Raw genomic sequence first — 13,248 nt, 5'->3', positions numbered from 1 at the left:
CCCTTCTCTACAAAAAAAAAATATTAAAAGAAATTACTTTGGGAGGTCAAGTAGGATTGACTTTGAAGGATTACTTGAGGACAGGAGTTTGAGTTCAGCCTGAGTACATGAAAGATCCTGTTTCTACAAAAAAAAAAGAAGAAAGAAAGAGAGAGAGAGAGAAAGAGAGAGAGAGAGAGAGAGAGAGAGAGAGAGAGAGAGAGAGAGAGAGAGAAAAGGAAAGGAAAAAAAGGAAAGGAAGTAAGAAAGAGAAAAAAATTTGTTATGGATTTTTAATTGTTGGGGACTCATTGAGGGTACAATAAACCAGATTACACTGATTGCATTTGTTAGGCAAAGTCTCTCTTGCAATCCTGTCTAGAAAGAGAAAAATTAACCAGGCCTTGTGGCATGTGCCTATTGTCTCAGATGCTTAGGAGGTTGAAGTGGGAGGATTGCTTGAGCCCAGGAATTTGAGGCTGCAGTGAGCTGTGATCACACCCTTGCACCCAGCCTGGGCAACAGAGCAAGACCACCATCTCTATAAAAGGAAAAAAAAGAAAGAAAAAAAAAAAACGTGATCTCTGTTTAAGCAGGGAATTAGCTTCTCACCTGGGCCAAAAGTAAAACTTGCTTTTTCAGGCCCAATATTATACATTTCTTCATTTTGCTGATAAGAGAAGCTAGAAGCAAGACATGTGCAATAAACAAAGAACCTGTCTGCAATGTAATCATGATTTTACATAGAAGAATTAGAACTTGTTTTTACTCAATACAAAATAGCAAATTTCCGGGAGGTGCCTGTAGCTCAGTGGGTAGAGTGCCGGCCACATACACCAAGGCCAGTGGGTTCGAACCTGGCCCTAGCCTGCAACAATTACAACTGCAAGAAAAAAATAGCTGGGTGTTGTGGTGGATGCCTATAGTCCCAGCTACTTGGGAGGCTGAGGCAAGAGGATTGCTTAAGCCTAAGAGTTTGACGTTGCTGTGAGCTGTGAAGTCACAGAACTCTTCCAAGGGTGCATAGTGAGACTCTGTCTCGAAAATAAATAAGGTTGCTGTAAGCTGTGACACCACGGCACTCTACCAAGGGCGACAAAGTGAGAATCTGTTTCAATAAAAAAAAAAAAGCAAATTTCCTATGCCACATTTCCTTGCCATTTATGAGAAAATTAAGGACTTTCTTGTTGTGAAATTGTCTCTTTAGGATAATTGCATCTACAATGTTGCTGTTAATTTAGACTCTAGAAAACTACTTGGAGTCATAAAATATGACTAATGAAAACATGGAGTTTGTAATATAGGTGCTTTAAAGTATAAATGGTACATCAATGTGTTCCTTTCTTTTTCCTTTTTTCTTCCTCAAATCTATAAATAAGGCAGAGTACTCTGTCTTTTTATTTTATTGGTTTGCCTTATTTTTTTTTTTTAATCAAAGTTCTGAGCTTGAAATCTTGGAAATCTTGAGCTTTTTAAATGACCACTATAATTCATCTCTCTTTTGCAAAAAAAGGTAAATCATAAAGAGGATAATAAAGAAATTGAAGGGATTTTGACAGTTTAAAACAATTTAAATACAAGCCAGAGGATTGTTGGAAAAGCAGAGTTGGTTCTAAGTCTAATATACATGTCGTATATTAGATCTTCCCTCTCCCCTATTCCTCACTAAGGGGCTCATAAGCAGCTGAGGGCAGGAAGGAGAAGTTTGCTGAGAGCAGGGATTAAATGAAACCGGAGTGCTGAATAGGGAGATCCACGGAATCTTCCCCCCTATTGGCCCCAGACTCATTGCTCTCTCTCTAAGCAGGGAGGAAACAGACCAACAGATATAACCCAGGGACACATCAGGGTTTCCTCACCACCCTACACTGTCTACCAGCCAGTACACTCTGCTTCTGCCTCACTCCTAAAGGAGGTAAGTGCCAAGGATGCCAGACGGGTGAGCAGAGCCTCAGGGGGAAGGCAGACACCTGGAATAGTGGGGGAGAGGAGCTGGCGTAGGAGGATAAAGATGTCAAAAGAGACACATGGATCTCTAAGGAGGAAATGGAACTCTCTTTTATAGAGAGGCGTTCAATATTTCCCATCAAAAGTCTGGGACTGAATTATGGATAAGTACATGGAAAACATGGCTACTTTTAAAAAAAATGACACAAATGTTCACATCATGAAAAGTACAAAGAAAGGAAATGTGATTATTCTACATCACATAAATCAGATGAGAAAACATGTACAAAGTCATGATAAAGTAAATAAAAAAGGATTTAATGAAAAATCAGATAAAAATAAATTTGGATCATGAGGGAGGGGGAATAGGTTTCACTGTTTTGACCTCCATACTTCTTTCTTTTAATATCATCTCCTGCCCCACTTTTGCTCCTGAACTCGTTTATTTCTAAATGCCTAATAAATACCTTTACTGGAATGACATAGCAGGACTCCAAAACTAAATCCATCCTTTCTTTTTTGCCAGATCTGCTCTTCCTTTATTCCCTATCTCAGTCAATGACCCTGTTTATCTATGAGTCTCTCAAACTAGAAACCTGAAGGCCGGGAGAGGTGGCTCACGCATATAATCCCAGCACTCTGGGAGGCCAGGGCAGATAGATTGCCTGAGCTCACGGGTTTGAGACCAGCCTGAGCCAGAGTGAGACTCCCTCCATCTTTAAAAATAGCCGGGCATTGTGGCAGGCGCCTGTAGTCCCAGCTACTCAGGAGGCTAACGCAAAAGAATCACTTGAGCCCGAGTTTGAGGTTGCTGTGAGCTATGACACCATAGCACTCTACCGAGGGTGACAAAGTGAGACTCTGTCCTAAAAACAAAACTCAAAAAACTAGAAATCTGAGAGTCTACTTCAGTTTTCTTTCTGTTACATCCTGTGTTAACCATTTAATTTTGACATCTGTTGAAAAATGTATTGAAAGTTTATTATGTGCTAAGCACTAATGACAAGAATTTATAAACAAAAAAAGAAAATTTTCTGTGCTGTCAAGGAGGAGCTGAAGGCCTAATAAGGCAAAAATGAAACCAATAATTTCAGTACAAAATACAAAGTGTTTTCTGTGTGAAGTACAATGTGTACTGTAGAGTCCTAACAACGGAGGCCATGTTTGAGTCAAGTGTTAAAGAATGAGTAGCAATAACCTGGGGAAGAATGTGGTGAGGTGGGCAGAGAGAAGACATTTCAGATAGAGGACAAGGAATAAACAGAAGTCAGGTTTCCGTCAGTCACGCCTGAGGAATAGGGTCCAGCTGCCTGTCACTGTCAGCCAATTTGGAGAGATGGGGATAGCTCCACCAAACTATTTGTTAGAAGGCTGGCAGTTCTGGAGAACAGAGAGTAGGCTCTCCAAGACCGGTCCAATAAAGATTCAAAGCAAAGATCATATTAACTCTTATTGTAAATAATAATCACTATGATTCAGTGGCAATCTACTACATTTCAAATTCAAAAGTTAATCTCCTAAATCAATCTTCCTAAACTTTAGGGCGTCTTTAGGGTGGAAGATAAATTTACAAAACAATAAGAATGACAGGCCCATTCTTTTTCTTTTTTTTTTTTCTGCAGTTTTTGGCCAGGGCTGGGTTTGAACCTGCCATCTCCAGCATATGGGGCCGGTGCCCTACCCCTTTGAGCCACAGGCGCCGCCTGACAGGCTGATTTCTTCAAGTGTTTTCCCTGCACTGTGTCCTCAAGGGTAGGAGGACTAAGATAGCTCTGTGGAACTGCTTTTTTGTTTGTTTGTTTTTGTTTTTTTGGAAATGCTTTTAAAAGAGGACTAATTATACTCATGAGGGTTGCCCTCATGACTCAATCACCACTCAGTGACCCTACTTCCTAGTGCCATCACATTGATTAGGTTAACATATGAATTTGGAGGAGGAATAAACATTTAGACCATAGCATATCCCTTAGGCTGAAAATTCTGTACTGTACTCTATGTAACCCCTCAGTTGCCCAGCAAATTAAACCCAAATTGCCCAAGTGGTAAACTTAACAGCACTTTCTTGGACTGATGTCTGCCCACCCCCCTCGCCTTTTCTTCCAGACAGAGTCTCTCACTATGTGACCCTCAGGAGAGTGCTGTGGTGTCACAGCTCACAGCAACCTCTAACTCTTAGGCTTAAGCAATTCTCTTGCCTCGGCCTCCCAAGTAGTTGGGACTGCAGGTGCTCACCACAACAGCCGGCTATTTTTTTGTTGTAGTTGTCATTGTAGTTTAGCAGGCCCGGGCTGGGTTTGAACTCACCAGCCCTGGTGTATGTGGTTGGCACCCTAGCCGCTGAGCTAAGGGCGCCAAGCTGTCCCCTCGTTTCTTACTCACTTTTCCTGTCTCTCACTCCGGTTCCTTGGAATCATTTCCCCAAAACTTCCTTAAGTTCTCATTTCAGGTAACCTAGGTAAAGACACTTTGCTGTTCTATTCTGGCCTCTGACCTGATAATTCCTTAAAGCCCCATAGCCCAAGGGTCTGGGTCACTTTTTCAGAGTCTGAGAAATCCTTGTACGATTTCAGTGGTGTTCCAGGTGTGGTGCAGTGGGGAAAACTGTCCCTATTCTTGCTGCTGTCTCCAGTGACTCTATTCCAGCAGGCTTAGTATGTATGTTGGTTGACCATTACCATTGTGTGTACTAATGCTGTTGTTGAAGCACCTGAAGCAGACATCCAGAGTGTAGTAGAGGGACAGGAAAATCTCTTTCCTACGTGTGATGCTCCTCGTTAAGTGCCCGGTAGCCAATACTATAAAGCAATGTAGAGTAAACACACACAGTGCAGTGTAAACTCCAAGGCACATAGTGGGAGAAGGACTGAATTTGGAAAGATTTCCAGCCTGGCTTATAGTACAAAAGCAATTAGAGGCAGAGAGAACAGTCAGAATGCTGTTGCAGGACAAAAAGGTGCTCCTGTTGCTAAAGAAAAAGATGCTCTGTGTAAGGGTGTTGCAAAGTGGATGCTTTTGAGAGATATTTTAGAGGTAGAATTATAATACTGATGACATAATTTTCAAGTCAGGAAAGAAGAATTAAGTACAAATGTCTAGGATGTATATTTAGCTGATATGTATCAACAAGGCCACCTTGGCTGTTAAAACATTGAACCCTTCAATTGGCAAGATGAATTGCTATAGTCCCAAACTCTCTGAATGTACCATTATCCAACAAAGGGTAAATATGACAAGCAGGAGGTCTCTGGGACCCTCCTCCAATATTAGGGTTGATGTCTTCTCTGATTGGTCTGTGCCAGTGCTGTACTGGTGGTTAAGTATTTTGAACATTACCCTTTAAAATGTAGATGTAGAAGACAGAGAGCATTAGTCTTTGAGTGTTCTCCTCTTCCTTTTATGACTTGATTAGAATGTTCCTGTGTGTCTCTGATCCCCTTACTGGGAGCATCACTATAAGGAAATGCTATAGAGGGTGGCCTCAGATGATGGACAGCTGGGGTCAATACAGATCCTGGGCCATGAAGTTGTTTAATGTAACTAACTTTGACATCAAGCAAACAGAGCCCTCTGCTCTTCTTTGTACAACAGGACATGTGTTCCTTCTTGCCATGGCCATGTCTGTTACTGATGCTCTCACTAAATGATCCAAAGGCTCTTGTGATTTTAATATGCCAACAATTCCTCAATGTGTATCTCTAATCCTCATCACTCTCTAGAATTTGACATCTATATCCAGAATTTTACTTCTGTAATGGTAGTTTCCACCTAGAGATCTGAATCTAAAAAAGAGCTCATTGTTTCTTTACCAGTTTGGCACATGGCTGTTTGGAAAGATGGCTCCTCAGTCCTACCTCCTTTCCAGCGAGAACCCCAGGTAAATTTTTAAAAGGGAAGAAAAGCAAATCCAATTTTTGTCAGAACAGTGTTTTTCAAAACACTGTTGGAAACACTACCCACTCCTGCCGATCTTCAGTCTCCATGGATCTCAGATCTTCACACAGCTCCTGGCATCATCTTGATCACAGATAAATGACTTCATTTATTTATTTTGAGCAGAGTCTCAAGCTGTTGCCCTGGGTAGAGTGCCATGGCAACATCCACAGCAACCTCCAACTCTTGGGCTCAAGCAATCCTCTTGCCTCAGTTTTATTTTTAGTAGAGATGGGGGGGGGGTCTCACTCAGGCTCAGGCTGGTCTTGAACTCGTGAGCTCAAGCAATCCACCTGCCTTGGCCTTCCAGAATGCAAGGATTACAGGCGTGAGCCACCGCACCTGGTCCAGCCAGATAAATTACTTTTATTTTTTTTCTTTATTTATTTTATGTATTTATTTATTTATTTGCAGTTTTTGGCTGGGGCTGGGTTTGAACCCACCATCTCTGGCATATGGGGCTGGCGCTCTACTCCTTTGAGCCACAGGTGCCGCCCGATAAATTACTTTTAAATTTAAAAAATAGTTTTCTAATAAAAATAATTAAGAAGTGCAAAATCTCTTACCTGCTGAACTGAACTCTGCAAAAATGTCTTTGTTTGTTTGAGGTTTCCCATCTGGATCAACGTCCATGATGGTACGCCACAATTCAGAGAATCTAGTTCGTTTTTCTCGGGGCATGAATATTCCATGCCATAGTGCTTTCAGCATATAGTCAATTTTGATCAGAATTTGCCCAATTCTTGTATCATAATAAGCTGGAGGTAAATGACAAGAAGAACTTTGATCATAATTAGCTTCTAAACTGATTGATGGGATTTGATTTAAGCAATAAATTCCAACAGCCAATTCCCTTAAGATCTGATGGACTTCTCTATAGTCTAAGAGGGCAGTAGGGTCCACAGGCATCAGTAGGATTGCAGTGGAGAAGCCTACATTATTCATTTGACTCATAATTCCAGCTGGGATGTCTTGTTGAGAGCGACCATCCTCTTTGGTAGACAACCAGCTAACTAGTGCAGTAGTTAGTAACTCTTGTACTTCACTCCGCTCATACTTTTCAAAAAAAGCAGAAGCATTTCTCTGTACTGATAAATTTTCCAGATAGGTTTCTTCATCTTGAATTTGATCAAATCTAGGTAATCCTTTTTTGGGCAATCTTAACATTCTTAATTAAATTTAGTACATCCTTTTTGAAGTTTCTGCAATGAAGAGAAAGGGGAAGATGTTCAATAAAATTTGACATGGAAATGAAGTTGAATTTTTCTAGAAATAAATACATACCTCTCATCTTCATAAGGTTAAATTTTTCTTTTTCTTTTTTTTATTTCTTTTTTTTTTGTAGAGACAGAGTTTCACTTTATGGCCCTCGGTAGAGTGCCATGGCATCACACAGCTCACGGCAACCTCCAACTCCTGGGCTTAAGCGATTCTCTTGCCTCAGCCTCCCGAGTAGCTGGGACTACAGGCGCCCGCCACAACGCCTGGCTATTTTTTGGTTGCAGTTCAGCCGGGGCCGGGTTTGAACCCGCCACCCTCGGTATATGGGGCCGACGCCTTACCGACTGAGCCACAGGCACCGCCCAGGGTTAATTTTTTCATAGTCAACTCTCACATCTTTCTATCTCAAACTAATTGCATCATAAGAAAGACGAAATTTAAATTAAAACGAGATACTTTGAACATTAATAATGTTCTTCTTTTCAAAAAAAAATTGGCATCCGTTACAGCTGACTGCAGCCTCAAACTCTCGGCCTCAGGGGACCCTCCCACCCTCCTCTCCCAAAGTGCGAGGATTACAGACGGAGCCACTATGCCGGGGCAGCCGGGCTCTGATTAGAAATAACTTATCGGGCGGCGCCTGTGGCTCAAGGAGTAGGGCGCCGGTCTCATAAGCCAGAGGTGGCGGGTTCAAACCCAGCCCCGGCCAAAAACCACAAAAAAAAGAAAAAAAGAAATAATAACTTATCTAATTGGTCTCCATAGTACAGTGCTTCTCAAAATTTAGCCTGAATCAAAATCACCTCGGGCTTGTTAAAACACAGGTTGCTGAATCCCACCCCAGAGTGGGAGTAGGGCCAGAGAATGCGGATTTGACACAGGTGACGCTGAAGTTGCTAGTTTGGGGACCAAATGGGCGAGGTTTCACAGCTTCAGAACCAGAACCCAGCTTCGTCCTGCCCAAGCCCAAGACCTACGTCCAATAGCAGCTTGCGTCCGCCATGGGCACGGGAATGGGGAGAAAACAAGAAAAAAGGAAGAACCTACTTTAAAACGACTGTTTTCTTCGGAGAAAGGGAAGCCGCTTCCAAGCCGCTCCCGCAGGATTCCCAGGAGCCCGGGATGGTCGTCCCCGCCCGGGTGGCTCCTCCCTGGGCCCCGAAGCCGCCCACAGCGCCCCCGTGCGGGCGAGGGCGCGACGCTCGCGGGGACCCGAGGAGCTCTGGGGATCTTCGCCCCACGGCAGTCGCCGGGGCCCTCCTGGGAGCCCTCGGCCTAGCCTGCTGACACCTGCCGCCGCCCAGGCGCGGGTCGAAGCCGTTGGTGCTCCGGGACCCTGGGGTGGCCGAGCGCTCGTAGTCTGAAGCCCGCGGGCTTCGGTAGCCGATTCCTCTGACCCCGCTTTAGAACCAGTCCAGCCTCCCGTCACAGGCACTGTGCTTACTCTACTTATCGTGTTACAACAGCAAAACCCACAACGGTAGAAAGAGCCAGGCTTTGAGGTAGTTCCAGGTTGGAATCCCCCTCCATCATCACCCATGGAATGCCTATTATGAGCCAGGAACTGTGGCAAGGGGCTGGGGACTCTAGAAAGAAGAGTACAGGTAAACAGATCATCACACAGGTATTATTTAACAACGCGAAAAAGATAAGATGTAATGACAGTATATGAATGAAAGTTAATCTAGACCAGGGGTGGGGAAAGGCTGCAGTGAGGAAGTGGCCTAGGAGATGAAAAAGCGCTATCAATGAAAAGAATCAGAGAAGTAGCTTTTCAGGGACATGAAATAGCAGGTGAGAACCAATTGAAGTGATAATGAAAATTTTGAGAAACCAAACAGAACCTTGCACAGAGAACAAGAAGATGTGGGCACAAAATGGGGCTGTAGAGGTGGGTTACAGACAGATAACGTAGGCTGCTTCATCATGATTTTTATCTTAAAAGATGAGGCTTAGGGTGGTGGAAGATGGAGGCTGCAGTGCTTTGCTTGGATTTGAGAAATAATGAAGTAGCTACTGGTAATAGGTTGTCTGGAGAGGTGTTGAATCATGGTGCTTTCAAAATGACATCCAAATTTGTCAGGGCAAGATTAAGAGCTGTGGACATAGCTGACCTTGAAGTACCTGGGAGAGAAAGAATTATCAGAAATGCCTAAACAGCTCTGGGCTAAGGATGGCAGCTAGGGTCAGAAGTACAAATTTTGGCAGGCTTATGGTAATGGAAGCCAGGGCAGTGGCGGAATTCAACCAAGGGAGAGCTTAGTTGAGTAAGAGTTGAGATGAGAAGCAAAGATTTGAGACCTGAGAAATTTAACAGTTAAAGCTCAGGTACAGAGAGTGAAGTCGGCAAAGAAGACAATGAAAGAATAGCTAGGAAGGTAGGAGCAAAACCATAATTGGTCACAGCAGCCAAGATTAATTAGTGTGTCAAAAATAAAGAATGCCCAACTTTGTTGCTGCTAGGTCAGTGAGATGAGAACAAAAACTTTTCCACTGAATTTATCAATATGGGAGTGCCTGGTGACGGGCAGAATTTCTCTTCCACCAACCATGTCATTATTTTAGCTACTATGGAAGTAGTGAATATTAACAAACTTGGGACAGTTAGTCCAGAGCAAAGGATGTCAAAACACTGCTACCTTCAAAGAGATTTGCATTTTTGCACTTACAAAGTATGTCCCATACATAAATCCTAAAGATTTTTTTTTCTTTTTTCTCTTTGAGCCAGAGTCTCAAGCTGTTGCCCTGGGTAGAGTGCTGTGGCATCGCAGCTCACAGTATCCTCAAACTCTTGGACTCAAGCAATTCTCTTGCCTCAGCCTCCCAAGTAGCTGGGACTGCAGGTGCCCACCACAACGCCAGACTATTTTTTATTGCAGTTGTCATTGCTGTTTTAGCTGGCCTGGGGCAGGTTCGAACCCACCAGCATCAGTGTACGTAGTCAGCGCCCTACCCACTGAGATAGGAGCGCCACCCAGTTTTTTCTTTAGGGAACCACCAAAAATGGTTTGTTTAGTGTCTCAAACCTGGAAAAGAGTTGTCCCTTTGTTTAACGATTTACACAAAACTTCATCCCAAAACTAATGGGATTAAGTAGCAAGAAGGTTGTAAATACCTAGGTTCTTTGCCTTCGGGTAGACAGGGATGAAAGCTACATAGTACCTAAACCTGACTTTAAAATTACATTTTAGAGGGAATAAATCCAGGGCATGACACAGCTTCTGACCTGTCAGTATCGTAAAATTTCTTTCTTACTATGATCAAAGAATCAAAATGTGGTCAGACTGAGATAACGCCGGAAAGGCTATGTTAACCATTGTGATAAAAATGTGTCAAATGGTCTATGAAGCGAGTGTATGATGCCCCATGATCATATCAATGTATACAGTTATGATTCAATAAAAAAAAAAAAGAAAATGTGGTCAGATTCAGAAACAGTGATACTAGATAACAGCTGAGTAATGTGGGTGAACGTCAGGTTGGAGTGAAATTGAGTTAATAAAGTGGAGAAAGTCTGTGGTTGGGAGTAAGAGGTGCTAAGTAGAGAAAGATGTAGGACTAGGAATGTGCATTTAAAGTTAGGGTAGCTTAGAACCTTTTAAAATGACAAGGATTCATCAGAGAGGAAGAAGCTGAAGACATTGGGGAGAGAAGAGTATGTTTCCTGAAAGGCAAGAAGAATTGTGATACACAGAACTGGCAGAGCACAGCTTTTTAATGGGTGGATGTTTACTTTTCCCATGCCCATCAATAGCAAGAAAGATGAGGAAAGGATGGGTATACCTACAAATGAGTTAGAAGTTCTGGTGTTGGCAGACAGTAGGGGAGCCTACATGCATGAGACAAGACCCTGTGAGGACAGAGAGAGGCAGACAGTAGGGGAGCGTTCATGCCCGAGACAAGACCCTGTGAGGACAGAGGCAGACAGTAGGGGAGCGTTCATGCCCGAGACAAGACCCTGTGAGGACAGAGGCAGACAGTAGGGGAGCGTTCATGCCCGAGACAAGACCCTGTGAGGACAGAGGCAGACAGTAGGGGAGTGTACATGCCCGAGACAAGACCCTGTGAGGACAGAGGCAGACAGTAGGGGAGCGTTCATGCCCGAGACAAGACCCTGTGAGGACAGAGAGGCAGACGCTAGGGGAGCGTACATGCCCGAGACAAGACCCTGTGAGGACAGAGGCAGACAGTAGGGGAGCGTTCATGCCCGAGACAAGACCCTGTGAGGACAGAGGCAGACAGTAGGGGAGCCTACATGCATGAGACAAGACCCTGTGAGGACAGAGAGAGGCAGACAGTAGGGGAGCGTTCATGCCCGAGACAAGACCCTGTGAGGACAGAGGCAGACAGTAGGGGAGCGTTCATGCCCGAGACAAGACCCTGTGAGGACAGAGGCAGACAGTAGGGGAGTGTACATGCCCGAGACAAGACCCTGTGAGGACAGAGGCAGACAGTAGGGGAGCGTTCATGCCCGAGACAAGACCCTGTGAGGACAGAGGCAGACAGTAGGGGAGCCTACATGCATGAGACAAGACCCTGTGAGGACAGAGAGAGGCAGACAGTAGGGGAGCGTTCATGCCCGAGACAAGACCCTGTGAGGACAGAGGCAGACAGTAGGGGAGCGTTCATGCCCGAGACAAGACCCTGTGAGGACAGAGGCAGACAGTAGGGGAGCGTTCATGCCCGAGACAAGACCCTGTGAGGACAGAGGCAGACAGTAGGGGAGCGTTCATGCCCGAGACAAGACCCTGTGAGGACAGAGGCAGACAGTAGGGGAGCGTTCATGCCCGAGACAAGACCCTGTGAGGACAGAGGCAGACAGTAGGGGAGCGTTCATGCCCGAGACAAGACCCTGTGAGGACAGAGGCAGACAGTAGGGGAGCGTTCATGCCCGAGACAAGACCCTGTGAGGACAGAGGCAGACAGTAGGGGAGCGTTCATGCCCGAGACAAGACCCTGTGAGGACAGAGGCAGACAGTAGGGGAGTGTACATGCCCGAGACAAGACCCTGTGAGGACAGAGGCAGACAGTAGGGGAGCGTTCATGCCCGAGACAAGACCCTGTGAGGACAGAGGCAGACAGTAGGGGAGCGTTCATGCCCGAGACAAGACCCTGTGAGGACAGAGGCAGACAGTAGGGGAGCGTTCATGCCCGAGACAAGACCCTGTGAGGACAGAGGCAGACAGTAGGGGAGCGTTCATGCCCGAGACAAGACCCTGTGAGGACAGAGGCAGACAGTAGGGGAGTGTACATGCCCGAGACAAGACCCTGTGAGGACAGAGGCAGACAGTAGGGGAGTGTACATGCCCGAGACAAGACCCTGTGAGGACAGAGGCAGACAGTAGGGGAGTGTACATGCCCGAGACAAGACCCTGTGAGGACAGAGGCAGACAGTAGGGGAGCGTACATGCCCGAGACAAGACCCTGTGAGGACAGAGAGGCAGACGCTAGGGGAGCGTACATGCCCGAGACAAGACCCTGTGAGGACAGAGGCAGACAGTAGGGGAGCGTTCATGCCCGAGACAAGACCCTGTGAGGACAGAGAAAGGCAGATGGTAGGGGAGCGTTCATGCCCGAGACAAGACCCTGTGAGGACAGAGAGAGGCAGATGGTAGGGGAGCGTACATGCAGGGGACAAGACCAGGGGAGCACAGAGAGGTGGCCACCTGCAGGCAAAAGAGCTCAAAGGAACCAACTTGGATGACATATACTTTAGGACTTCTAGCCTCCGGACTCTGAGAAATAAATTTGTTAAACTTAATAATAATAATAATAATAATGGGGGTGGCACCTCTGGTTCAAAGGAGTAGGGCGCTGGCTCCATATGCCGGAGGTGGCAGGTTCAAACCCAGCCCTGCCCAAAACCTGCAAAAAAAAAAAAAAGGTTCTCATGTTGCAAAATGAACACAGTTTGGCCTGACAACTAATCTCTGAAAAAGCCAGGTTATAATCTAAGAATGGGGCAAAATGAAAGAGGCTGGAGATTTAGGGGAATGGTAAGTGTTTAAAATACAGTCAACCTGGCTCAGGACATGCAGCACCTAGCCTGAGCCTGCTGCACAACAATGACAACTGCAACAACAAAAAAATAGCTGGGCGTTGTGGCGGGCGCCTATAGTCCCAGCTACTTGGAAGGCTGATACAAGAGAATCACGTAAGCCCAAGAGCTTG

General features: G+C 45.2%; 1 protein-coding gene across 1 annotated transcript in view; it reads right to left on the bottom strand.

Annotated features, from left to right (window-relative positions):
* The window catches only part of ANKAR (ankyrin and armadillo repeat containing), a 93,313-nt gene extending 85,135 nt beyond the window's left edge, over nt 1-8,178 (bottom strand). Inside the window, exons 1-2 of the mRNA XM_053598378.1 lie at nt 8,125-8,178; nt 6,423-7,058 (exon numbers count right to left, since the gene is read on the bottom strand). Of these exons, the coding sequence (XP_053454353.1) occupies nt 6,423-7,023 (601 nt within the window). The 5' untranslated portion in view covers nt 7,024-7,058; nt 8,125-8,178. The remainder of the gene's footprint in view (nt 1-6,422; nt 7,059-8,124) is intronic.
* Between the last annotated feature and the right edge of the window lie 5,070 nt (nt 8,179-13,248).

Source organism: Nycticebus coucang, chromosome 7, assembly GCF_027406575.1.
Source record: "Nycticebus coucang isolate mNycCou1 chromosome 7, mNycCou1.pri, whole genome shotgun sequence".
Lineage (NCBI taxonomy): Eukaryota > Metazoa > Chordata > Mammalia > Primates > Lorisidae > Nycticebus > Nycticebus coucang.
Note: the sequence above shows the minus strand (reverse complement) of the source record. Positions and strands in the feature narration are given on the sequence as shown.